The following is a 26,933-nucleotide window of genomic DNA, read 5'->3' on the forward strand; positions in this document are numbered from 1 at the left end:
TCTTTACGAACAAAGGTGGCAGCGAGCTCACTGATTGATTTTAAAGCCTGAAATGTTGGTCTGTTTGCAGTCTGGACGATAAAAGCTTGAGTTTCCCCTCAGGTGGCGGTGGCGGTCTGCTGTCTCTCAGCTGACAGACACGTGATTCGACTGCTGGGGGGAAACATCAGGACTTTGGTTTTTAGATCTTAACCCAAATTATTCCTCTGGGATTTTAACAGCAAATTGGATTATTTGTGTTTGTGTTTTTCTTGACTCGTAGTTTAGTTACAATACCGGGAAGGAATATTCATAACCCTTGAAGTGTTTAACATTTGTCTGTTTTAAAATCACAATAGTTCATAACTGTAAAGTGGAAGTAAAATGTAACACAAACCAAAAGAGCAGCAAACATTTCGCTTCAGTCAATACTCTGTAGGTTTGTCTTTCACACAGTTAAAGCTTTAAGTCTTTTGGTTTGTGTCTCTGCCAGCGAGGCACATCTTTTTTTTTTGTTGCAAAATACCATAAGCTCAGCCAAATTAGATGAAAAGCCTCTATGAGCTTATAACTGCAACCTGCAGTTGTAACGCTTAGATATTAAATATATTGTAGAAAATTATGCGTCTCTTTACAAGTACAGAAGCAGAAAATTATTTAACTAAATAATTACATTACATTTATGGCCACATTATGAAAACACATTTAAGATTAAAATATTATATCAGACCAATAAATAACATGAAGACAGACTTAATGAAAAGTTATGTTTAGTTCCTGCTTATGTGTTGCTATTTCAGAAGGAAGAATTAGCCTCTTTCAAATACATTTTCCATCTTATTAAATATGACCAGATTTTCCAGAATAAACAAACAAACAAAAACCATAAAAAAGGAATTATTTGAAACTTTCTGGACTTGTGCAGAATTATTCCAGCATGTTTATATTGTATACACTAAAATTGATCAGATTTATGGACTGTCCTGTATTTATTGCTTTACAGAAGTCTGATATGGATATAATAAAAAGAAAAGTAGCCTGCTCACCAGGTGACATATTCTTAAACACAATCTGTCTCCTTATTTTAATTTTTTTTGTTTGTTTACATACGATTCATGTATTCATCTAGTCTATGGAGAAACGGACCCTCTGGTTGTAGAAAACTCAAAATCATGTTCAGTCCACCAACATGTATACCTCAAGTTTTATTTAAGAAAAAAAAATAACCTTTTCTTGTTCTTTTTGACTAACGATGGCTTGTAGCTGGAACAGGTTTTATTTTTGCTCTTATTAAGGCCTTTGTATAATTTTGGAGTCCTGATTATTTCTATTTTCTTTTTATATTGTATGAACAACTTAAAGAGCAGTCAATGATTTAGACGATGAAATTCTTACCACTAATCTGTGATAGGAGGTAAACTGAGCAAACACGAAGAAGAAATTATTCTCTCAGATGCAGATTTGACTCTGAAAAGCACTAAAAATACAAAATTGTCCATACGGTAAACAAGTTTATTATTTTTAAAAAAAGCTTGGTGTGAGAATTTAAATACAACGCTCTGAAAAACTGGACACAGCAGGACTGAACCGTGAGTGTCAGCATTACAAAATAAAACATCCACACAGCACATTAAACATGTTGCTCCAGGATTTAGTCTGTTAAAGAGTCGCACTGAGGGTCCTTTTCTTCTTGGCCTTTCACTGCTGTGTCATCTTAGCAGCTTCAGCTTTTATCAGTGAGATGAGCTCCAGGTTTATTAGGAAGACGAAGCGAAGGCCTGCGATCTGAAGAAACAAAATCATTAGAGATGTTTCTCATTCAGCTTTAATTAAACATGACGTGGCAGTTCAGTTCCCTTCATGTTTATTACTCACCTTTAAAAAAAACAACAACCGTAAAATAAAGTCACATTTTACTACAGTCGCATTTCATATTCATAAATCTGAATGTGATTATGAATGTGAGGTTTGGAGATCAACTTCTTCAGCGAACATTTTCACTGCCTGTGGTAGCAAAATAAACCTGGGTGTTTATGACAATTAATTGTTTTAAATAGATTATTTCTCTACTCTGTATATATACCAGGGCTTAAATTAAAAAAAAAATCCTGATCCTGAAACTTATAGTTATGATAGAAATTAACTATACCGTTGCTATTGCCACAGTTTAATAAAAAGTGTCTTTGAATAGTGCAAACAATTGCTTCTAACAATACAATTAACAAGCTAAACACTCAAACTTAAATAAGACTTCAGTACATATCAACTCAAAACAAAATGTAAAATGTCTGTGCCCTAAAGGTTTGCCTTACAGGCAAAAATCCCTCAACATTAAATAAGAGTCCTTTCAATCAATGTAATTTAGAACATGCAACATTACCAACTAAATCAGTGTTTCTCAACCTTTTTCGGGCCAGCACCCCCATTATCCCTTATCCAGGTCCCTCACCGCCCCCCACCAAAGAATTTGCAGGCTACTTTGCACTGACTATTATTTTATTATTAATATTACTATCACTATTGTAGATGTTTTGATTTTTATGCTTGTTTCTGTATTTATCAAGATCATTTCCCAGAGAACAAAAAAACCATGTGAATAGAAATTATTTTCACAGGTGTCTACAAAAAATTTAATGAACGCTCAACTTAAAATTTGTAGGTCTAACAGCAGCCAATCAGAGTGGAAAAATATTTTTATTCTTTGTCATTTTCTAGTTGTTAAATATTCCACAAAATGACCAGATAAAAGATGTTCAACATGCCAGTTTAAACTCTGTTCTATTTGCAAAGCGAGCATTAAAACATGGATAGAACTGTAACTACATTAATCATAGATCTTCTTCTCTTCAGTGTTTCTGTCGGTTTCTGGTGGTGCAGCTCTGTGCTGCCTTCAGGAGAATGGGACATCAGAGTATCAWCCATAAAATTTCACCCASATGGCATTTATTGTGCAAACCAGAGCTTTCAGTGGAAAAACAAAAGTTCCAGGTCCTTTTAATGCCATATAAATATGAGACAGCAACATGGATTATATCTATATATAGACCTGTCTATTGATTTATAGATTAATAGTTTTACTGGACAGAAATTACAAAGAACAAATCTGGTTCTTAATCAAATCCTAATGAGTCAAATTGAAAGTGTCATGGAGTCGTCAGCCTCATGACATTAACACTGACATGAACAATAATATTGAAGAAATCAATATATCAAATCTAATTAAAAATATAAATAAATGATCAGTAATTTACTGTTATGGTCTGTAAGATATATTTATTTTCAGTACTAGATGTGATCTCAACAAACCCATGACATTTCAACAATATTATTTTACCTTTGATCTGGAAATAGTGTCTGTTTATTCTTGCCATACAGTCCTCTGTATTAAGTATTGCTCGAAAGGTCTTGCCATACCAGTTTATTCCTCTGCATTTACTTTAGTTTCTTAGTTTATTCTTGCATTATATTCTTCATTCATTTCCATTTAGTTTCCTTTGATTAGTATTATCCTCTCCTGGTTTATCGCTATGTTCACTTTAGTTTCCTTCCTGTTGCTAGATTTATTTGATCGTTTATTGACCACCAGTAATTTTCACTCATCACCTGCTGCGCCGTCTAATCGTCATGCGTTTCACATTATGTGTTGATTTTTCACTGTTCAGCGTCGGATTCTCTGTTTTTATGTCATAATTCACATTTAGTTCGTCGCACCATTTTATATCCCGCTTCTCCTGTTTCAGAGTTTTGCGCAATGTGCGCGTCTCTTTTTTTTAAAGCCTTTAAGGTGCAGGGCCGTCGTGAAACGTATCAATGGGGAAAAGGCAGACTGACAAACCTTTTATAACAACGAAAACAATTTCTGCATTCTGATTATTGAAATTTAAAAGTGCTGTGGTACCGTTGTTCCATCAAACCCGTTTCATACCGGACCACTTACAGCTSYGGTGTTAACGCTATAAAATGAACGCTCTCTATCGTGRTATCACCCATGGAGGGATTTCTTTATTTATATGGGTTCATTTTTCAGAGGGATACAAAGTCGTGATTTTAGTAATTACATGTTTATAAGAGCGATTTTCTGTTGTCCTTTCATGGAAGCGGGCAGCCTTCAAACGGAAATAAAACACTTTTTAATATAAGTCGCTGCTTTGATATGATCACAGAACTGCCAAAACATATGTACAGAAATACCAGACAAAGTAAATCACAGCAACGTCATCAACCGGTGTAACGCTGAACTGATGTGGTGAAGCTAAGAGTAGCAGGAAAACGGAGCTGCGCCAAAAGCTACAAACACTGAATAGAAGAAGAGCTGCCATCGATACAGTTGCAGCCAGGCATGGTTTAATGTTACACAATACAGTTTTAGGAAGTTGTTCAAAGTCTAAACTGGTATTGTTGTGCATTTAGGTGTAAAGTTTACTTTCGACCAAACGCCCCACAAAGGAATCCCAGCGCCCCCCTTTTGTAAAAATTTCCGCCAACTTTCCTTCTTGTCCCCTTTCCTCTAGCCATGCCCAGCGCCACTTGTTTTTAATTCCTTTCTCAAGTAAATGTGTTTCTTTACCGGGTCAGACAAACTCCATCTTCTTTCATATCGCATTTGATTTAACCGCCGAACCGAACGCATGCGCTTCTTTTCTACAAACCGTTTTACAGCCATTGGTCAAGAACACGGGAGCTAGAATTCTGATTGGCAGACATCTTTGTCCATTATCTACAGTTTAGTTGAGGCGGGCCGTTTGGTCCAAAGCTTGCTTTGCTTGAAAATCCGGAAGTCTGGCCCCCAGACGGAGCTCTTTAAGCCCGGAGACTACAGTTTAGTTGAGGCGGACCGTGAAGATTGGTTGAGGTGGACCGTTTGGTCAAAAGCCGGAAATCCGGCCCCCGGCTGGAGTTCTTTAAGCCGTGTATACACACCATGTAAGCATCCAGTTCTCTACTGTAAAATGTCAACAGTCTTACTTGAATGACATGTTCTCTTGTCTTTTTCATTTTGAAGAGTGGCTAAAACAAACTGGACCTCTGTTTTAAGTTGTTATGTCCCATTGAAACAGGACAACATGGATTTATTAAATATATACATACATATATAATTAATCCATGGTCTATAATATGGTATGTATTATGTAACTGAAGGATTTATCAGTCCATCCAGGATTTTGCGATTGTTTTTGCAATGTGAATTGAATTTTATTTTTAAATATTTGCAAGGAATTTTGTGTAATTTGCACTTATAAATAATAGAAAATGCTAATTTTTATTTGTCATATTGATCACAGACTATCACATCACATCAAGTAAGGCTGAGGCAGAAGTGTAGAAGAAGTAGGAAATACTGCCACCTGCAGGTGGGAGTGAGAAATCATTTAAACTCAATGTTTTTGAGGAAAATCTGCTAGAAAACTCAGTTATGCATTAGCATGAAAAAGTACAGCTCTCTGTTGATTTTCTGTGAATCTCTATGATTGTGGAAGACTTTATACTCATCTAGCAGCATTAAACCTGCAGGAAGCGGGTTACGGCTCTCTCCTCACCTCCACCACTGAGTTGTTGTTTAGCTTCCACTTGTTGCCCGACAGCACCGGTCTGCCGTCGATGTAGATGGGTCGCCTGCCCTCGTTAGCTATGAAGAAGTCTCCATTATTCTTCAGTTTAATTATTCCTGCCAAGACAAACAAGTGGCTGTTAGCTCTGTCACCACGACCTTTAAGAGAAAAAGTGGTATTTTCACATCACTTGCGTTCAATTAAACAAATGATGCTCATATTTAGATGTGCAAATGACCACTGATCTTTCAACTTTTTTTTATTGTCTGTTGTTTCTAGCAACCATCATAACATTTTAATTGTTTCTGGCATAACAACAAGTAGAAATGACTCACCTTGCTTTCTGGATATTTTCCAAGCAGGTCCCTCTAGTGACAGATCGACGTCTATTTGCTTGTCCTTTGTCGCTCTGCCCAGTGTAATCTGAACGAACACAGTTCTTAAGTCTCACAGCATAAGAACTTATAACAACAACTGGTTTCAGAAACGTCTTCCCACCTCTCTTGACCTCATGAGGTATCGCACCATTCGTCCTCGTAACGCTGCCAGTGTCTGATTGTCGAAGTCGGGCATGCTCATCCCTGGAGGTGAAGGACAAAAACGAGTTCTGCGTGTTTAAATTAATCAAAGCAATTTAGCATTTACATCTTTCTTCTTCATTGTAAAGGCAACCTAAAACCTTTGACCATGTAATTCTGTAACTTTACAACCGAAATGTTCAACGTATTTTATTGGGATTTTATGCGATAGACCAACATAAAGTCTGGTGGTTAAGAGGAGGAAAAATGATACATGGCTTTAAAAATTTAACAAACAAAAGTCTAAAAAGTTTGATGAGCATTTTTAATCAAATTCAAAACTATATTTTATTTAATTTTCTATTTTGATGATTTCTGAGTCTTGTTTCTGGCTGGTCGCTCAAATGATACGTAATCAAAACGTCAGCTGATGCTGGCCTCACTTGGTGCATCGTCTTCCTTTCACTCCATCATTATGTTGTATTTTTGTTTCAATAGAAAATCTCACCAAAAGTCACCCACCTGTGATGCTGTCCACCAGAACCTGCCACCGAGGCAACTCCTGCTCCAGCTGTCTGATCTCCCGTTTCTGGTGACGGTCTGAAATCATCAGCTCTGAAGGGAAACGACAACGGAAACAATTTCACAAAGAGAAACATCTCAACTATATGCAGCTTCCCAAACATCTCAGTCATTTGCTTTCTGTTCGATACATAAAATACTAGAGTTCACTTTAAATTTATAACAACTATTTTGACAGTAGGTGGTGCTTTAAACATGCAATGTGCAAAAACAAACTAGAATGAAGGACAGACAACACTGGAATCAAGGATATTCTCTAGAAATATAAATATTTTCATATTTTCTACCTGTATTTTCCCAGACTTGGAAAATGTTTAAATAAAACTCAGGAACTGAGCATCCAAGCACGAATCAGAGCAACATCAAAATATACAGAAGTTAATTATAAGAGACTAAATGTACCAAAGCTAAACATTTCTGAAAAGTGTCAAAACAAAGCGAGGAACACAAAGTATCCGTCAATAGCTGCTGTCAGCAGAGAGGAGCAAATATTTACTTCCTTATCAAAAAGTGAAGAAATGGCTTGGACTGATGTAACGTTAGACAAGAGAACCTCTGACAAAAAACAATATTTTATCTCTCCAGCTACAATGAACTGAACAATTTGATGTCTTACCGTGTTCCAGCACCTCGTCTCTGCTGTCCCTGCATGGAAGAAAAACAGCAGCTTTCAGTAGCAGAAGTAAAGCAGCACCCGAGGACGTATATTACATATGAAAAAGTCATTTTAATTCCTGCATTTAAAAACACACTCACTTTAATTTCACATCATCAACCATCTGCTCTGCATCAGAGAAGTTGAGGACTTGGTCACCTTTAGGAAGGGGCTGAACTGCAGAACAAAAATCAGACGATTTAGCTCGAGTGTTTCACTGAAATCAACAGGTTCTGATAGTAATTCTCTTATATTTATTATGTTTTAAGACATCAGGCTGTCCATTAAAATAATATTAGCGAAGACAACAGTTTGCATTTTTCCTTATTTGGTTAATGTCACAACTTTTCTACATCTGGCTCAGTTTGGACAGCGAAGCATCGCTGCATGAGTTGAGCTGAATCAACAAAAACTGCACCAGAATTTGACCTTTTTTGATTCAAATGATCGGCTGACCAAACTCACCGCTCTGGTCGTCTAGCAGGTAGTACTGCTTCAGCAGCTGCCAGTGAACCATCAGGCTCTTGGGGGTGCGTGATGGGTGAAAGATGCCCGGGTGTTTGCTCAGAAGCTCCTGGAAAACGTCTATTTTAGGCTGACTGGTCTGTTTAGAAAGAAGCGGCGTGTGAATAAAACATAAATCTAAAATCAGAAGTCTTTGTTTCTGCAGGTAAACAAACGATCAGAGGTTCTAATCTGTGAAAGATTGATTGGTTGCAGCCTGCAGGATCCATAATCTGACGAATACGGTACGATTTTGCAAGTTGAACAATCATACAGATGTTACCTTGAAACTTCCAACATACGAGAACATTTCTACTAAAAAATGTTTGTGTTTAATTAGCAAGAAATTCACTAAATTAACAAGAGATAATGCCAAAGGATTAGGAAATGTTGGCAGCCTTTTAAAGAGGTAAAGGCTCAATATTCTGTAGAAAATACACACTGCTTTTAGTGTTTGTAACTGCAGTGAATTAATAAATGATTCAAACTGTAAAACAGTTTTCTTTACTTTTATACAGACAACTGGAAACTGCTGTTTAATTTGAGGTCAACTTATAGAGGATAATAGAATATCTTGTGACTTTTACATTTTGAGGTTTATAAAACAAACCTGTCTTTTAATTAAAGCAGTAAATTTGATATAGAGTAATGGTTTTAGTTGTATTTATAGATCCATCTGTCCCATAATTCTAATGGGTTTACTGCCATTTTGTTTTTCACTGATGCAGAGACAGAAATTGTTTCACTTTTACTAAACGTTTTATTAAAGCCATCGCATTTTGAACTCATCCTGAAAGTAGAAAAATAAAATCTTTAGTTATTAATAGTTTTTACAGAGAAATAAGAATCGACTATAATCCGGCTCAGCAGGTCTGAGCTTTGCAAAATCAGAAATCTACCATGAAACTTCAAATATATTTCATATTCCTTAAGTTTCAGACAACCCAAAATAAAAACTGAGCGGTCACAAAACAAGTAATTTGTTACTTACAGAGCCAATCTTGGCCAGCAGCGCCTGCTCCCCCTGACTGAACAGAGCTTTGCTTTGGATTGCTGCGATTGCCTCTGGGTGAAGCTGCCGCATGGCCTGCCATGCCAACCTGATGGAGAGACGCAAAAAAGGCAACGTGCTTAGAAAAATCCATGAGGGAGAAAGGATAAAAACCACAGAACCAGACGAAGCTCCTACTTGGAGATGACGGGGTCGTACAGCAAAGCGTACCACCTCTCTTTAATTTCCCTCAAGGTGAAGCGGCAGCTGAACTTCACTCCCAGATGAACTGAAGTTAGGTCACTAGTCTGGACACAAGGGACGACACGCAGACATAATGATGAAGAGTTTCACTCACCAGTGTCGCATCATAACAGAAAATAATTTTTAAAAAAACGATCATACAGGAGAGATTATTGGTTCTGAACAAAGTTTTTTGTGCTCACCTGTAGCACAGCATTTATTAGCAGAAGGTCGTCTGTGGGTTTCCAGCGACCCAGATCTTTAGTCATATGTAAAGGCTGCTTGGTTTTCTTCACTCTTTTGGGCAGAGGTGAAGGGTTTAGCATCATGGCGAGAGGCGGTGTGAGCGCAGTTCCTGATTTTGTCACCTTAAAAAAAAAAGAAAAAAAAGAAAAGAAAAAGAAAAATACATCAGTATATAAAACTATTTCGTATTTCTCCATTTCTTGACAATCTAAAATTTTGTACCTTTTTCTTTTCTATAGGCGAAGGTTCACTGCCCAAACAGCGAATAGGCTCCATGACAGGAGGCCCTTTGACTCGACTGGACGACTTCACCAGGCTGCTCTCCACCAGCTCATCGTCAAACTTCTTTCTTTTTATTGACCTTTGGTTGCAGAAACATGAATAAGAAATAGAAACATTCTTTTTAAATGCAGCACGATGGCATCATTTCTGTGTAACGTAACAGTACCTGGACGAACTTCTCCTCTTGGGAACGCCGACTCCAAATGCTTGTGTTGCCGTCCTTTTCACATCTTTCACACCAAGCAACTCTTCATCCTCTGACCGGCTCTGAACACCAGACACCCCCACTGATGCGCCGACCCCTGGGTCACCGGCCTGCATCTCTTCATTCACTGAAGGAAGCATATTGGAAATCTGCTGCAGCATTTCGCTAAATACATTGTACTGTAGATGAGGGGATATTCAGGGTTTCCCCAATTTTGTGCTGAGCATTTTTTATACTTTTTACCGTTTTCAGAATGAAATCTTTGCTCATTTTTATATCTTGGTGATTTATCCTCTTAAAGATGTTATTTTTCTGCCCGGCATTTTATTCTTATTCATATCCATTGATTTTGCAGTATTTTGTTGTCCCCGTCTCAACATGTTGCTGTCATCAAATAGAAAATTATATTATTTTTTGCAATGGTAGTAAATTGTCTAGCTTTTATTCACAATGTCTCATTATGAATAAAATATGGGTTTACAATATTTAAATATCACAACATTCTTTTTTAATTGACATTTTCCACAATGCCCAAACTTCTTCCGAATTGGGGTTGTAGATTTTAAAACAAAGATTTTTAGTTAGATTTTACATTTTTAGACAATTTTTTAATAATGTGATTTTTTTAGACTTATAGGCTGATTTTTTAAATTTTCTTTTTAAATGTAAAATAAACCACTTATGGTTATTTTATCAGAAGGACATTTTTTGCCCTCGCTCCTATTAAATAAAATTAACCTACTTCTGCAAAACCAGTTGAACCTGTTTGGTTGATTTATTCATTTAGTTTTTTTTTGGTACTGCTGTTTTATGGAAAGAAATAATCACAATGTCGATTTTATATTGGTTTTCGTCAACTTTTGTAACCGGAGAATAAGATACTATATTGAACGTATCAAGGCAAGTTGAGTAATTTCTATATTTAGCACACATTTGTAGCTTAATGACCGAAAAGGGTCATTAAACAAGAAAAACAACAAAAAAACATCCACTGTACTGTCGTATGATTACGGGGTAATTCCTATGCTGATGTTCTCAGTCCAATAGACTTTCGGTATAAAATCATTACTCGATTCTGATTCAGTTTTGGTCAAAGTGATTATTTACCTGTGTAAAAAGGATAAAGATTTCCTTCTCGCTCTAAAGCCCCGACTTTCAACTTATACTACACGGTGAAGTAATATTACAAACACAGGTAGGATAAGAATATATTTTATATAACTTGAAATTATATAAAGGAGTACCGCTGTTTACACTTTTTTACACTGCAAATTCATATTTTGCAGATAAATGTTCATTTTTGGACAAACTAAGTACTGAAAACTAGAGAAAGTACAAGAGTAGAAATTGCATATTAGTTGAAGGTGTCTTATGTGGACTTACAGTTAATAACTTTTCTTTCATAATAATTAATTGATGAGATGTTTGTAGCTTTGTACTTCCTTTGTTTACATGCGATGCTAGTTTGAGGCCTTTTTCAGTTTTTTTAAAAATGTGGCATAAAGTTACACAATAACATAAAAAAAGCAGAATGTTAACCGAGGACAACATTTAACAACAGTCTGTTTGGCTACATAACAAAAACACCAGAGTGGTTCTTTTTAACGGATCATGTTAGCTAAGCTAACACAGTCATCCTGCGGTAACGAGCGCTTCTTTCCAAGCTAGGAAGGCTAGCTCTGCTATCTTATCACTCACCTTTTATATGTAGCTCGGTGTCAGTCCCTTACAAATCCCAAGTTCAATTTATTCTTAATTAATCCTCTTTAACAGAACTACCTTGAAACATTTAACGTCCAACTAGTTAGCATTAGCCGCTCGGCTACATTCATGTTTTCTTCCTGGTTTTCGATTTGGGGAAATGGTTTGGCAAACAGCCTTAAAACTACTACCGCCACCTTGCGGACCGGACCGAAACAGACCCGAGCTGCCTTAAAACGCACTTTCTGTTCACACCATACACACAATAAATGTTTGCGTAATTCGTTGTAAAATCATAAAAATAAATGTATATATATAAACATGAAAGTTATATTTGTTGCAAGTTGGCAAAATATTGTTTCCAAATGGTTCGTAAGCCTCTTTATTTTATTCCCCAAGATATTTTCCAGTGTTTTTACTCTGTTACATCATTTTTATTTTTAAGTAAAGAATCAAATTTTTGTACTTCTCCATCTCAAAAAACAAATTAGAGTAGTAGTAGAATTAAAGTACACAAATATATATTCTTTATGAAAAGCATACATGAAAAATTTTAATAATTAGAACTTCAGGGAACCCCTCCCGACCCCACTGAGGGAAAAAGGGTGCAAGAAAATGGATGGATGGATGGAACTTCAGGGAATTAAAGAATAATAGAAAGAAAAATAGAAGATTTTCAAGTCTGAGAAAGATATCGTCATAGCCATTTTTGTACTGTTTTACTGCATCAATGGAAGGAAGTACATTGTATTGGCTTGTATTATTAAAGTATGCATATGTCACTTGGTTTTTACATGACACCTTCAGATTCGAATAAAACATGTAAAACGTTTTGTCTAGACTTGGCTCAAACACGTTTTAAGTTTTTAAAAAACAAAATCCCAAGTTTTTCGTTTCGAAATAGGGCCATAAGCCATATGAAAGAAGATTAAAATAAATATTTTGTGTTGATGTCTGTGGCATCCTATTCATGCGTTTGTTGCAAGTTCAGAAGACCATCAAACACACAAAAGTGTTAATTTAGAAACAAACTTGGTCTTCAGCATCAACACTCAGTGACAGCCAGAGGATGGGGCATTTTTACCTCTCAGATGTCATGGCCACAGGAACATGTACCTGTTGTTGCAGATGAAAGGGAAGGTCTCTGTCTTGATCGAGATCCTCAAGATGTTTTCCTGGTCAGCGGTTGAACAGGCAGCGCTGGTGCCGTAGTATTTTTTCCAATCAAACAAACAACATAAACTGTGTTCACAGTGCACTGATGAACAGGAAATGTCAAAGGCACAGATATCAACTTATATAACTCTAGAAATGCATCTCTGTAATGCTGCATGATGCATAAGCTCTCCTTAACTTGGTGAAGCTCTGCCTCCTAGTTCTCCTTGCTGACTACATAGTCATGTGATATTAGCATAGTCTGTTTTTTGATAATTGTTTGAGACTTCTCAGTGGAGCCTCAAACATTTTATTGCAGAATTGACTAATGACTAAGTAAACCAGCTCTGCCATCCACTGTGATGTGAAATTAGATCTAGATCAACAATCATTTCCTAATTTTGAAATAATTTTTTTTTTTGTGGGGTGTTTTTGGTGTCTGATCCAGGGAGCGCTATAACATCCCAACTGATCCCCATCGAGGTACCACTGAACTTCAGGACATTTTAAAAAGTAAAATATGAAAGTGGCAGGAATCCATTTTCAGTCCCTGTTCACTGGTCCCCAAAACTAAAATCCGGAGTGAGAAATTGCTTTTACAAGTCACCGAATTGGTAAACGGATTCCCTCTATGTGTAATTTAATGTCGGTATAAATCCTGCTGTTGTCAGGTTGGTTCAAAAACATAATTGAACAAGATGTAATGAAAAAATGATCACAGCAAGTTCATGAGTAAAGTGAAAACTGAGGTTCTCCACAAGATTTCATCCCATAGAACTCATCTTAATCCGTTTTTCAAATGTAAAACTGCAAACTACCAGGACGTGACCGTCCAACGAATAGCAGCCCATGGTATCTCTGGAGGAGCTGCATAGATCTGCAGATCAGGTGGAAGAATATGACAGGGTCTCTCTAAGGGTTGCGCTTAGAGAAAAATGACATGAAGATCTCCATTAAATGTCCTCTGCAAAAATGTGAGAAAGTGATCTGGTGAGATGAGACCAAAATGTAACTTTCTGGCTTTCTTGAAAAACAACCAGAGACACAATGGTTACAATCAAAGCAAATGTATCCATTAGAATGGCATAGTCAAAGTACAAATATATATCCAAGGATCTACAATCTGTGGAAAGATTTAAAAGATGATGTTCAGAGATGCTCTCCATCCAATCTGTTTGAACTAATTTGCGAAGAAGAATGTGTAAAAATTTACAAATGTGCTAAAAGGTCAACTTCTGATTCTGTAGAAGGTGAAAGCTGAAAGAGAAACACCCAGAGACTTCCAGATGAAATGCAGCACAGGATGGATCTGCAGAGGTTTGACTCCAGCGGCCTCAATAAAGATGCTTGCCACATTTCTCATACTTTTATTTGCAAAAACATATCGAAAACCATACAACATTTTTACTTCAACTTCACATATAAGCACCAACTTGACCTTCCTAGAAATCCATGTAATATCTATTGAAATGTGTGAGATTCAAACGGATATTTTTGCAAGTTATTCATTTCACCATTGAGATTGTGATGCTTTGGGAGCGTTTCAAGTCAATCCGCAACTTTTACCCCCTTTAGCAGACATAAATGAATGGACGTAAAGATACAGAAATAAATAAATCATGGACAGGACATTTTTAATTGACTTAAGTGTCAATTATCGATACGCATTTATTGACATTTACAGTAGCAGCTTCATATTGTCACACTGGAATAAATACAATAGTGAAATCCATAAGATTTTGCAGAATAATGCCACATCAGTAACTTGGACATCTAGATGACCTGACGCACTGCACTTCCCGTTTCAGGACATTACATCTGTGAATTTGGTGACATCACACAGGTATGCTGTCAATAGCTGCCTTTTAAAACATTTTCCCTGACAAAACGTACTGGTCCCACTATATTAATCATTACACCTGCACAACTTTCTTACTGCACTACAATCAGCTCCAAAGTTTCAACACAAAATGTTCACATATTCAGGACACAGTAAATGTGCTTAATAGTGCAAGATTTCTAATTCAGAAGTTTTACAAGATTCAAGAAAAAAAACAAAACAAATCCACTTAATTCGAGCACAGCTCGCATTCATTCGTAACTTGAACTGATCTAATGAGTCCAACATAAAGTTCTCAAGGTTTTTCTCTAGAAACAGTGCAGGCAGGTAACTCATGTTTTCTCCGTCACATCTTTCTCAGCATTAATTGTGCCGTTAAGCCCTCTCCCTCGTTATGTGCCGGCCAGCACGCGCCGGGCTGCAGATTAGGTGGGCTTTTCTCCTAACTGTGTCAAAGGTCGAAGACCCGCTTTGACATGACCCGCTGTGCCTGAGCAGCCCCGTGGTGGATGCGATAACGCTGCCCTGCCTGTTCTCCCCACCTCACACGGCCCGAGTAAAGGGCAGCCTGGGCGGCAGCGGGGGACAGCTCACGTTCACCCATCGGGATCACAAGAGGAGTTCATCGTTCAACAAACTGCAGGTTGATGGCATTTTCAGGAACGAGGAGCGTCCGAGTCATCGGCTTCACAGAATTACCCCCAGGATCTGGCTTCACCTCAAACTCCATCAGGATCTGACGAGAGCAGGGACACAACACAGCAACTCAAAATTAATACAAATAAGCAAATAAGTAAGTAAGTCCTGGGCCGTTATGGGAAATCCCTCGGCCACATAATCCAGTTGATTTATAAGGAATGAGATTTGCTTAATTACTTTAATCCTCTACTTGTAATTTGTGCTCTTATTCGTTTTGCCTAAACGTTTAGTTAACAGCTGGTAAACGTCATTAGAAACATTAACGTCGTCACAGACAAATCTCAGAAATGAACTGGGTAGAAAATACCTGACAAGGTACCAACACAAAACTCTAAAATAATATTGCAACACCAACTGTTTCTGGAGCCACGACATTGAATAAAGGACTGAGGTGATATGAACCATTTTTCTGGTTTCCTGATTTGGTTCTCGATTCCCGATCTGTTGCACTTTTGGAACCAAAATCCCTGACTTCCTTTTTGTCTGCCTCTCACTCACTGATACGACAGAAAACCTGACTCAATGATAGTACTGGACTATGGCCATGGGGTGACGGTGCCCGTCCTCCCACATGGAAATAGTCAGAAAGATTGTTATAATGTGAGCAAGAGAGAGTGTGAAGGTGCTAATTAAATGTTGCCTAAGAATGGAGCCTTGAGGTACTCCACATGTCATTTTTGTTTGCTTAGATATACAAGTGACCCAAAGTCCTTCAAGTAAGAGTTGACCTAGTTCAGCATTTCAAGAGAAAATCTTTTCTCTGGAGCAGAAATAAGCTTAGCTAAAAATGCAAAAAAGGTTTTAAAGTCTTAATACAACATAAATCAATGGGTTTTACCTGGTTAAATAAAATAAAGGAAAGGAAATCCAACTTCAAAATGAAGTGAGGCACCTTTAAGGCATCCAAATCACTTAATAGTTTCTGATCAAGTGACTGAACAGCTGTTTTTAGCATGAACAAAAAAAAATCAAATAAAGCTTTTCCTTAGAGGCACCAACATTTAGCTGGTGCCTTTAAGGGAAAAGTACCAGCTAGAATTAGCAATTGTGTCATTATTAGGCAGCTAAAGAGACAGATGGACATTTATTTTCTCTCAGATATAACTGTAGATAAGTTTGATAAGATTTTAGTTCAAATCTATCAAAACAAAATTGTAACATTGAATATGTTATGTTAGCAGCTTTAAAAGCAATTAAAGCAGAGTTACGATGCTCATATACTTTAATGCAGCATATTAGCACAGTTCATCTGTTCCCACAAAATAGGTCAAGGGTGAAACCAAACCATTACATCATATTATACAGTTGTTACATTCAGTTAAACCTGCTGTTATTTAGAAATTCATCCATTAATGTCACGTAGTTTCAGCCTGGTGCTGTAGTCCCCATACTGCACATTTCCCCTTAGATTCTTCTTAAACATCTTCACAAGATACAGAACTCAATTCTTGAACTACAGCAAAAACTGATTGGTGAAGATATGCATTGCAAGTGAAGACTTTTCAGCAGGTCAAAGAGTCATACCAAGTCACCTGTTTTCAATGCCAGAAAAACAAAGGATTAAGTTAAGCTAACTTACCCGAGATAGAGCGAGGTAGAGCTCCAGCTCCGCAATCCGGCGACCTATGCAGCTGCGTTTTCCCACGCCAAAGGGAACTGAGGCGTAGGGGTGATGAGTCTCGTCTTTGTTAAACCAGCGATGGGGTTGGAAATCATCTGGATTCTGAAACACAGCCGGGTCCCGGGATGTGGCAAATTGGCACAAAGTGATCAAGGTCTGTAGGAGAAGAAGCTCTAGTCAGATGCATAGAGAGACCATTCTAGATTTTGCAAATTGATTTTTTCCCGACATACATCTGCCAGCATGTGGATACAGTATATGAACCGCTAATATTAACAGAAATTACATCAAGATTCAGAAGAAGATCATTCAGAGCATGACTAAAGCAATGCTAGGCTACATGGCCTCCCAAAACAACTGTAGCCTCTGTTTTTTGTTTGGCACAAGTAAGTCTTTTCATCCCCAACATGAACGTCTTCAGTTTACAAGTTCAAAAGAATCAGAGTCCAGATGCAGCAAAACAGATGAGGGAAAAGTCCCATAAGAACTGCTTTCATGCCGTTATTGTTTTTTTAGAACAGAAACCCAAATTGGGAATGTGAAAAGTGGGTTTCTGCTGAGCAGAACGGCCCGGCTCGCTGCAGTTCCACTGTATTATTTTGTCTGTTTCCACTGTAAAAGCGGCCCATACAATCAACCCGTACCGCACTATTTCTGGGCTTCCTTCAGTTTCAGGTCCATAGGACAATTGTACGACTAGGGTGGAGCTGCTGGCGTCAATCATTTATTGGAGGACAGAAAAAAGTCACTGCATAGTAATGCATTATGATTATTGTTGGACTAATATGATGTCATATTGGGCATTTGGGCTTAACCCCGTCTGCTCAGTGAGAGTCCAACTGGTGGTGGAAATACTGTCTTGACCATAAAATTTTACAACAGTGGAATAAAGCGTTAGTTATTACTTTTCAAAAATCCCTGGATTTCCAGTGAAAGCTGTACATCTTAAAAAAATATCTACACTCTCAAAGCAAGTTTTTCCTGTAAAAAACTTCCAAATGGGTTGTAAAATTGCTGCTTTGCAAAAATATTTGTGTTGTGGGACAGAATCTGAAGCTACCTCAGGATGAGCAATTACAGTCCTATGCTGCATGTTTTACGTCTTATAATCCTGCATAAACACACTTGATTTCAATGAATGGATCCCAAAAAACTTGGGGCGAAGCTTCATCTAAGACATGCAGGACATTAGTCCATAAAGAGTGAGACCGTCCACCTTTGATCTCGACTAGGGGTCTCATATCCCAATCGTTGAGTTTTAGATGTGCGTCTGCTTCAACATACCGCAACTGAATAGTCTGTCTATTATCAAGATTTTGTAAAGCTTAACAAAATGATTTGGTTGTGTTAGATCAGGAATGCGTCAAAAAGTTTCAGGACTCTGGACCTCGTGAACTAAAGTTGATCTAGATGGTGATCTAGTTTGTTTGACAACTAGAAGTTTTTTCACATGTTACTTTGACTCACGTTTTTAGGAATGAGGTAGCCTCCCACCTCAATGTCCTTCTCTGAAATGACCCGCGCGTTGGCAGGAATAACTGGGTACAGCCTGGGGAAAAAACAAAACAAAAAACAAACAAACAAAAACGTCAGACAGAGTGAAACATGTAAACTGCAGATAAATCTGTATAATCGAGTTATACCTGAGCGCTTCCTTGACTGTGGCCTTCATGAGGGGCATACGGGCCACGTCTGTGTTGTCCGGTATCCTTCGACCCTCCAGTACGGTCAACACCTCCTCCCTGAGTGCATCCTGGATCTCTGGGTGACGGGAGAGCTCGTACAGAGTCCAGGACATGGTGCTGGAGATCTGAGGCGAAAACCAACAGGACTGCTACTTCTGGACTCTAAGCCAAGTAAAATCTGCCAGGAGAAAAAAAACAAACTGTCTTACTGTGTCGACTCCAGCCAGAAGCAGCTCTGTGACATTGCTGTAGATGGTCTTCATCGGCAGCCCCGTCTGTGAGAGGAAGTAGGTGAGATGACGGCCCTCAACTTTCTCCCCCTTGGCGATCTTGCTGGCTTCGGCCATCAAGCGCTGGTCGATGTGACCTTTGGCTGTAAAAGAAGGAGATCAAAGGCCAATAAGGCAAGGATGTTGCAGATCTACTCAAGTCTTGATGGTAAGTCATATGAAGTTATCCTGAGAACACGCTTGACATTCAGGGCAGAAGAGCTCGCAGTGCGTGAGGGTTAAAGACTTTAATCTGTCGATTCTCGACCAAGGCTGATTATTTTACAGCCTCAATACCTATTGGTCTTGAGTGACCAATAGGAGTTCGGGAGAAAAGCACATACAGCATGCTGTACATATTTATTTGCTTATGTTTACATGTTTCCCTTCAAGCTGGAGCTCATCTAGATCCTTCTTTAAAATATCCTCAAGAATCAGTTCAAGCCTCTTAGCGTGCCGATCGTTTTAAAGAAATATTTAAGATACGTTGTTGACGTTTGAGGTGCCGTGTGCTTCGCCTACCAAATTCAAACATGTAGTCCCAGCAGTCGCAGAAAGTTTTCCAGGGTTTGGGGTACAGCTGGTGCAGCCAGCTGGGCATGGCCATGGTGAGGAGAGTCATCACAAACATGGTGTTGATGGACTCGATGAAGCGCTCCGTATCCTCAGGAATGACCGGGTCCAGGCATCCGATTCTGGACTCAAACAGCACAGAGGAGATACCTGAGAAAAAAAAAAAAAGAAGACAATAGGAGATGAAGAAAATAATTAATTCCATAACTTTTTCTGGGTCTTGTAAGAAATATTAAAATTCTAATGCTGTGCGAGACAGCGAGAGGCCGTTTTGGTTATCCAGGTTGGTTTGCTTCTCGGACGACGCGGGGCCTTACCCTCAAGGCCGAAGCGGTAGAACTCGCTGGTGATGTCAGTAACGAGGCCTTGGGAGGACCGGCGAAAGCGAAGTTTGGAAATTAGGTCGCTGACGACGCTGTTCAGGGTGTCGTCGTAAACTTCCACAGCCTTCGGTCGCAGCATGTGTTTCCCCAAGAGACTTCTCACTTCCTGCCACTCCTCTCCCTCGCTGTGGGCATAAATAGTGATGTTGGCAATAACAAATGGGCTAAATCAAAGTCAACATCTGGGCCAACATATGGGCAATTAACATGGAGCCATTGTGCCATCCATTTTGTCTTTGGATAATTTTCACATTTCTGACCCAAATACAGCCGATTTTAATGATTGCTGAGATTTAACATCACCAACTGTTGAGCCATGTAACAGTTTTAGACAGACCACCTATGTCTGAACAGCTTATTTTTTCCCCTAACTGTCTGCTCTTTTCTTGTAGCCAATCATTGAACTGGAATCATTGGTGTTTATGGAGGCAGCAACACTTACGCTGTCAAAAGTCCAAAGTTGTGTCCTCTCAGCTTCCTGTAGTCCTTCCAGGATGAAAGGTTCGATCGCATCGGGTGCTGGCCCTCCTGCCTCAGGACCTGCTCTATGAGGGCCGGATCTGCTACGTGAACCGTCAGGATGGGGCCGAAGCTCGCCTTCCACACAGGCCCGTAGCGCTGCACTCCTTCCAGCTGGGAAAGAGACAGAGAGGCTTAGAAAAACCCTGCAGGCTACGAGATAACTGGCTTCATCTCTTCATCCGCTCTCTTTTGATTTGCAGTCTCTGTTAGATTAAAGCAGAACAGAAAATGGGATGCCTGAGGGGCTTTGGTGGGGGAAAAAATTGGGCTAAAACGAAATAGTTTGCATTAAAAATGTCTCAGGCGTCTCAGGCATAACTCTGAATGAACAGATGGGGGTTGAAATATTGAGCTCGCACACACAAATACGGAAACAAACTGAATATATTATGACATTACAGGAAAAAAAATACATTTCTGTGCTCTGAATAAAATGCTCTTAAGCATTCAGGGTTGCGACTAAAGGGGGATCAGAGGGGCCAGTGGCACCTTCTATACGTTTGTTCAGCCCCCGTGCACAAACAGTCCAATATGCAAAGGTATTTTTATGAATAAACAATATAATCAATTTATCTATAGTTATGTCTGTCAGTCGGGTCACCTTTTCTGGACATTCTCCTGGGAGACTGAGTTGGTCAACAACCTTTTATTTCTTTGTCATGAAAACCGACTGCAATCTAAATCAGAACTCGTGCAGCATGACAAAAATTATGAAGACAAAGTTTTGGTCAGTGGATAAAAACAAGGTTATAAAAAAAATATTGTGTGGAAAGAAAGAACCATCTGTCTAACCAGGAGGAAGTAATGATAGCTTGAGTTCATCCCTGTATTTGTTGGCCCACTTCCAGTTGAGTTTAAAGATGTGAGCTGTAAAATGCCTTGACTTCCTGTAAGAAGCATTTAGAGTCAGTATATTCCTTCCTCACTGATGGCTGAGATGGATGCTTGTCAAACTGCCGTAAGGTCATGGGGGAACACAAGCACTAAACCCATTAAACAATGACTTCTTAAAGGATGAAGTTTTGTTTACAGTGCAGTTGTTTGTAACGCTTGGAAAACGAAATGAACTATGCAATAAAACGTCCGGTAAGAAAAAGAGAAAATGACAAAGTGTGCCCATCCAGTCTGACAGAGTTTGTGACATTCCTGGAACCATTTAGGAAGAGTTTCATTTAACCATTTCTCTTGTGTAACATCACTTAACATCACTATTGTTTTACCTGTGGGTACTACGGACTGTGAGAAGTCCCCCCCCCCAAAAAAAAAAAAAAAAAAATGTTAATAATAATAACATCACCTGCTTTCATCTAAGCTCTAGCTAACGTTAGCATAGCGAAGCAGCGTGCCAAAGCAACAGGAATGGATGAATATTTGTGGGATGAAACTGTTTAGCTGCACAGAAAGAAAGCCACGGCTGAAATTCGTCATGTGCCTAAAATGTCTTTGATTTATTGGAAAATGATATATTAAAAAACTTAAAAGCATTTTTGTGGATATTCTATTTGCTCCATTTAGATATTGGTGAGCAAAGCTACATGCTTTGCCTCTTCTTTGACCCTCATGTGAAAATCTATAGATCCACAGGTGAAGCCTGTAGTGTAGCACCAGGACAACAAAAAGCACTGGGATGTCTAATCTGCTTCACAGATTCCAATTTGGTCTTAAAGGATAATTGTGCCGTTTTTGTAAAGAAAGGTTTATTGCATTTTATTATTTCAAGTTCAAACTCCAAAATACTGAAACTAGTCAGTCCCTATTTGAGTTACTCTACACCAGAGGATGCAAAGTCCACTCCTTAAAGAGCTGCTTCCAGATGCGTCCCTGCTCCAACACACCTGCATCAAATGGCTGAACTCCCTCAGCAGCAGCCATTAATCTGATTCAGATGTGTTGGAGAAGCACTCAGGTCTATGCTGAACAGAGATCCTTCAAAACACATTTTAAGATTCAAGAAATACATACATAGCAAGCAGTCGGCCAAGCTGCAGAGTCATTAATAGTCTTATGTCAGGATTTAACGGCTTTTCATTTGAAAATGAATGTGAAAAGAATGCCGTTTTGTTTCAATAGAGATTCGTCTCCATCACCGTTTCTGACCTTCTCGACTGAATAAAATGACAATTACCAGACAACTAACTAATATTCCAATCATTAAAATGCAGAATATAAACCCATAGACTGTTGAGAAGGATTGGGGGCGCAGAATGAGGGACTCGCCCAGGGCACCATTAAAGCAAGCACCGCCACTGACTAAAATGTGTTGCCAGAAAAAAAAAAAAAAAAAAAAAACCCTGCAGGGATAATCAGTGAATCAGTGAGCTAAAGATGGGTTCCCCCTCGGAGCGCCCAACCCTTCCAGCCTCACCTCCTTACCTGTAACTCATGCAGCCGGGACAGACCCCCCCTGGCAAACAGGTCCCAGGCGAAGCTGGCGGCCGTCGGTCCGGGCATGTCGTCCAGGGTCCTCACCGCCTGCCGGGCGATCCCCAGCGGAGGCGCTGCTGCGCTCTCGGCCCACCTCTCCATCCACTTGACCAGGGGGAAGGCGTTGCGGACGGACAATCGAAGCGCTTGCTGCACCATCCTCCTCACAAAGATCATGGAGCGCTGGTGTCTGTTCGCGGACCCCTTGGGTGTCGATGCTCATTTTGTTTTCCCGGCTGCAGGCTGTATTTATAACGCACAAGGTGCTTCTGGAACCCAGTCAGAAAAAGATGTAAATTTTCTTATTATAGACCAATCATGGGTGCGAAGGCTGGTCTGGTCCCGCCCCGCCTGGATGGGGACTGCTGCTGGGGGAAGGAGGTGTGTCCAATCAGAGGGCTTAAGTCAGACCAGCCCAGAAACGGCACACGTGGATAACCTGGATAAATAATGCATGACTTCTGCAATCGCTCAGGCTTATCTCTACCCTTGGGAGGCACTTTGTTCTCCAATATTCCTAAAAATTGACACTTTTCTGGAGACCCAGCCTCCTTCCAAGGCCATTGTTAGGGCAAACTGTCTTAACGTGGAAATCAGGTGGATTTTTCTCCAAACTGTTAATTGGATAAACATGCATTCTGCAAACCCCAGCGTCTAAAACAACAGAGATAAAATAGGTGGCTTGACCATCCGCAGCTTGATGAACTTACCTGCAACCTGCTGTGGTGCCGAAGCACAGAGTTTCTTGGTGAGGGAGAAATTCTTGACCTGAATTCGTTTGCACTGGAATTCGTCCAAAGTGCACACAGTGTGTGGTGATGGTGAAGTAACTGCCCCCGGGGTCCTGTAGTCAGAATCTGCCCTGACATTTGATTCACCAGAAATCTTAGATCACCCAGTTTCAGAGAAACGCAGTGTGCTGACTGTCAAATTCGAGAGATAAAGTCACGCAGAACTTGATGAGAGCGTGAGAGCGTGGAGGCGACATCTGCACCCGGCATGGGATGACGGCTGCAACTTGGCACCAGTCCATATATGAGAGATGAAGTCAAATTCCTCACATCCCTTCACTTCTGCTAGACTCCAGCTGGTAAAATTTGTGACTAATTCCCATCCAAATCTGAAAAATGTTAACTTATTTATTTATTTTGCTTGTTTCTGCTCAGTTTACTGATCGAGCTGTTACCTGCCTGACTGGATGCCGAAAGATGAAGTCAACTGTAATTTGTATGTAAACACAAAATCCAGCAGGAAAGTGGGCAGGAGATTAAATACTTAGAGATGCACTTCCTTACTATTAAGCTACCTTAGAATCCAATAACGTAAAATAACAATAAAAGATATTAATTTTTAATGCAGGATTCTGGTAAAGTAGAAGAACTGAAGTTTGAAAGCGAGAGCAGTAGTAAGCAATGGGAATTTAAAAACAAGTTTCACGAACTAAACTTCCAACAAATTCTATTTCATCAGGGTCATTTCCGTCCAGTCGAACAGTGAGAGCATCCGGCCGCATGCAGTTCACTGGCTGTTATCTGAGCTGATGACCCTCAAGCAGTGCCGGATGCTAATGTGATTGTCAAGGCTGAAACAAGTAGTAAATAGGATAATAGTCTTTAGAACTTGAACTGCAGGACATCTATTGCTCATTGAAGCTTTTCATTTGATCGATCTCTGTTCTGCTGATATCTCTGCAGTCGTGCAGGCGACAGACAGATCCAGTGCGTTGTAACGTTGAGGTTCTGTGCTCTAAATGTTAACTTGCTCTACGCTGTAATTAACTAAAATCCCTCTGACTGCGTTTCAGTGGCGTGCTGGAACTGGGTGACTGGGCATCATGGGTCTATCTGCATTAATGCACCAGTCATACTTATCACTGATCCATTTTCCTTCTTAACAAATGAGTTTAGGTAAAAGAGCCAAACATTAAAAATCTGACTTTGGTGTTTTGGTTCAACAGGGATCAACATAACTTTGATTATTTCTCAAGCCGATGTGTTTAAAAGCTCTTTTGAAACTGTAATGGAACCACAGAAACTCTTCCACGGAGGCCATTTTTGACCAGTCTCTCTTTACTTGTTGTTGAGCCGTGAACTCTGACCTTAACTGAGGCAAGTGACATCTGCAGATGTAGTCCTGATTGTTTTTAAATCTTCTAGATGAATGCAGATCATCGATGCGCTCTTGGAGTAATTTTAGTAGGCTGACCACTGCTGCTCCGTGTTCTCTCTATTTGTGGACCATGGCTGTAACTGTGGATGCCAAAGACTCAGAGCAGGGCCTCGTTTGCTGCATTTTGTTCCTCATTTGGACATCCCTGTTTTAAATTAACAGATTTAACTGCTATTACATCTGATTACAGACAGAGTACGCTAAGATTAAATTTACTGAAATCTATTCTGATGCCCAGGAACATAAATTTTTTTTTTTTATTCGAAGCACCAAGAAGGACTGACGCATTTACAGAAACCATTCAAAAGATTGCTTATGCACATTTACCAGCAGATGCACATAATCCTTAGTATATGGGTGACTGGGTGAGCACAAGAGCAGCTGGAGATCCTCGGCTTAAGTCCAATGCAGCACTGAGATGTGTCAGCTGGCATCCCATCATAAGCTTGCTGTTTGGTGCCATAAATCCATATTACTAAAAGAGGTTTATGTTGTTGCACTGCTTTGATGTTTTTTATTTTATTTTATTTTTTTGTGGAATCACTTTGAGATGTAAAATTTATGACAGAATAATCCTGCTCTGAGCTACCTGTCCTCCCAGTGCTTGGCTTTAGCTCTAGTGACGGACAAAATATGCTGCAGTCGTTAAGGATGTACATGTAAATGAGCTGCATGAAGCAGAAAGAAGCACATTTTAAAGCTTTAAGGCTCAGTGGAAGAGGCCGTTTTAAAAAATCGGGGAGTTCTTCTTAAATAATGACTTGCAGTAACTGTAATCTGCTCATGTGGACCTTTGTCCTGTGAAGTTTGGACTCCACCATGAATGGACAGGATGACTGAATGAGTCAACGCGTTTTTTTGGGGGGGGTGTTTTATGCATACTGTGATGTTTAGTTTAAATTATGGCTACGATTTAAAAATTTAGCTCAACATGCTTAAAGCTTTTGTTAGAAACATTATAAATTTGCGGTCGCTCTGCAGAACGTGAGGAAATGCAACGTTGGCAGTGTCTGCTTTATTTCCTGATAAACTCAGTGTTTTACAGTATGACCTAAAAATGCAGAAAGATTTCGCTGCCCTGTGAATCACTGAACTGATAGTTAGCTGTATAACCGCTGTTTCTGTTTTCTTCACATCTGTGCATGTAGTCAATTATCTTCTGGTACCTGTGAGCAGGTTTTCCAGTCCAGAACAATTGGAACCGATTCCACGTTTCCTCTAATCTTCTTGGTTTTGACTGAGAAACGGCCTGTTTGATGTCATCCCCGCAAATTTTCTCTGTTGCATTAATGTCTGGGCTTGCCTATAAAGTTAATCTTGTCGGTCTGGAACCATTACTTGCTTACTGGTGTGTTAAGGGTTGTTATTTTGTTGGAAAAACAACTTTCGAGGGCATTTCCTCTGCGATAAAACTCAACACAACCTCTTTGACTGTTTGGATGGATTTAAACTGATCCACGATCTCTTGCATGCAATAAAGAGGCCCAACATCTTAGCATAAAAGGGATTCCAATACCATGATGTCTGATCCACCATGCATCACAGTGTGCTGTGGTGTCTGAGGGCTTTTGGACAAACTGTCAATGTATTTTTTTTCCCAGTTCATGAAAATGTTGCACCAGTTTTCTATTGGTCAGGAAACCTGTTGTTTAGTAAAATGCAACCTCTTCAACAGGTTTCCTTTTCTCACACAGGCATACTGTAGCTAACTTTAGACTTTCTGAACCTTTGGACACCAGCTGAGTCTTTGCCACTTACTTCCACTCAAAATAGTCGTTTTCTGGATTTTATTACATTTTTTTTTTTTTTTTTTACCTCTTTCTGGTTTTGGTTCCATGTTTTAAATCATTTGAGATCATTTTCTCCACAAGTTTTGCCTTTCAAAGTTGCAGGACTCCAGCTCCTTCGGAGGACAGCAGTTTGAGGCAGCTGATGCAGAACATTGGTTGCCTTCATCTGTAAGTAAAGGCCACCTGTTTGTTCACAACCTGGCCTCGACGACTGAATGCACACTTTCGATTAATGGATCAGTGACGCAGAATCGGCAGAAAGCATTTGAACACTTGTTTTTAACTCTACACCCCAAGTAGAAAGGTATTAGTCATGTAAAAATATGATCGGAAACAATGATTGGTGGA

General features: G+C 39.3%; 2 protein-coding genes across 2 annotated transcripts; both read right to left on the reverse strand.

Annotated features, from left to right (window-relative positions):
- Positions 1-1,470: 1,470 nt before the first annotated feature.
- mcrs1 (microspherule protein 1) lies at positions 1,471-11,629 on the reverse strand. The gene is made up of 14 exons (XM_008410012.2): positions 11,453-11,629; positions 9,716-9,881; positions 9,490-9,628; positions 9,225-9,389; positions 8,977-9,086; positions 8,779-8,887; positions 7,749-7,887; positions 7,385-7,460; positions 7,245-7,273; positions 6,569-6,661; positions 6,027-6,109; positions 5,864-5,951; positions 5,517-5,644; positions 1,471-1,764 (listed from the first exon to the last, which is right to left on the reverse strand). Exons 2-14 carry the CDS (start codon positions 9,868-9,870, stop codon positions 1,678-1,680), a joined length of 1,401 nt encoding a protein of 466 aa, XP_008408234.1. The 5' UTR covers positions 9,871-9,881; positions 11,453-11,629; the 3' UTR covers positions 1,471-1,677.
- Positions 11,630-13,963: 2,334 nt separating this feature from the next.
- Positions 13,964-26,579, reverse strand: cyp27b1 (cytochrome P450, family 27, subfamily B, polypeptide 1). Its single transcript, XM_008410015.2, has 9 exons — positions 22,576-26,579; positions 20,123-20,313; positions 19,615-19,805; positions 19,247-19,447; positions 18,665-18,828; positions 18,414-18,580; positions 18,238-18,319; positions 16,729-16,926; positions 13,964-15,186 (listed from the first exon to the last, which is right to left on the reverse strand). Exons 1-9 carry the CDS (start codon positions 22,801-22,803, stop codon positions 15,073-15,075), a joined length of 1,536 nt encoding a protein of 511 aa, XP_008408237.1. The 5' UTR covers positions 22,804-26,579; the 3' UTR covers positions 13,964-15,072.
- Positions 26,580-26,933: the final 354 nt, after the last annotated feature.

The sequence above is a fragment of the Poecilia reticulata genome, linkage group LG5 (assembly GCF_000633615.1).
Source record: "Poecilia reticulata strain Guanapo linkage group LG5, Guppy_female_1.0+MT, whole genome shotgun sequence".
NCBI lineage: Eukaryota > Metazoa > Chordata > Actinopteri > Cyprinodontiformes > Poeciliidae > Poecilia > Poecilia reticulata.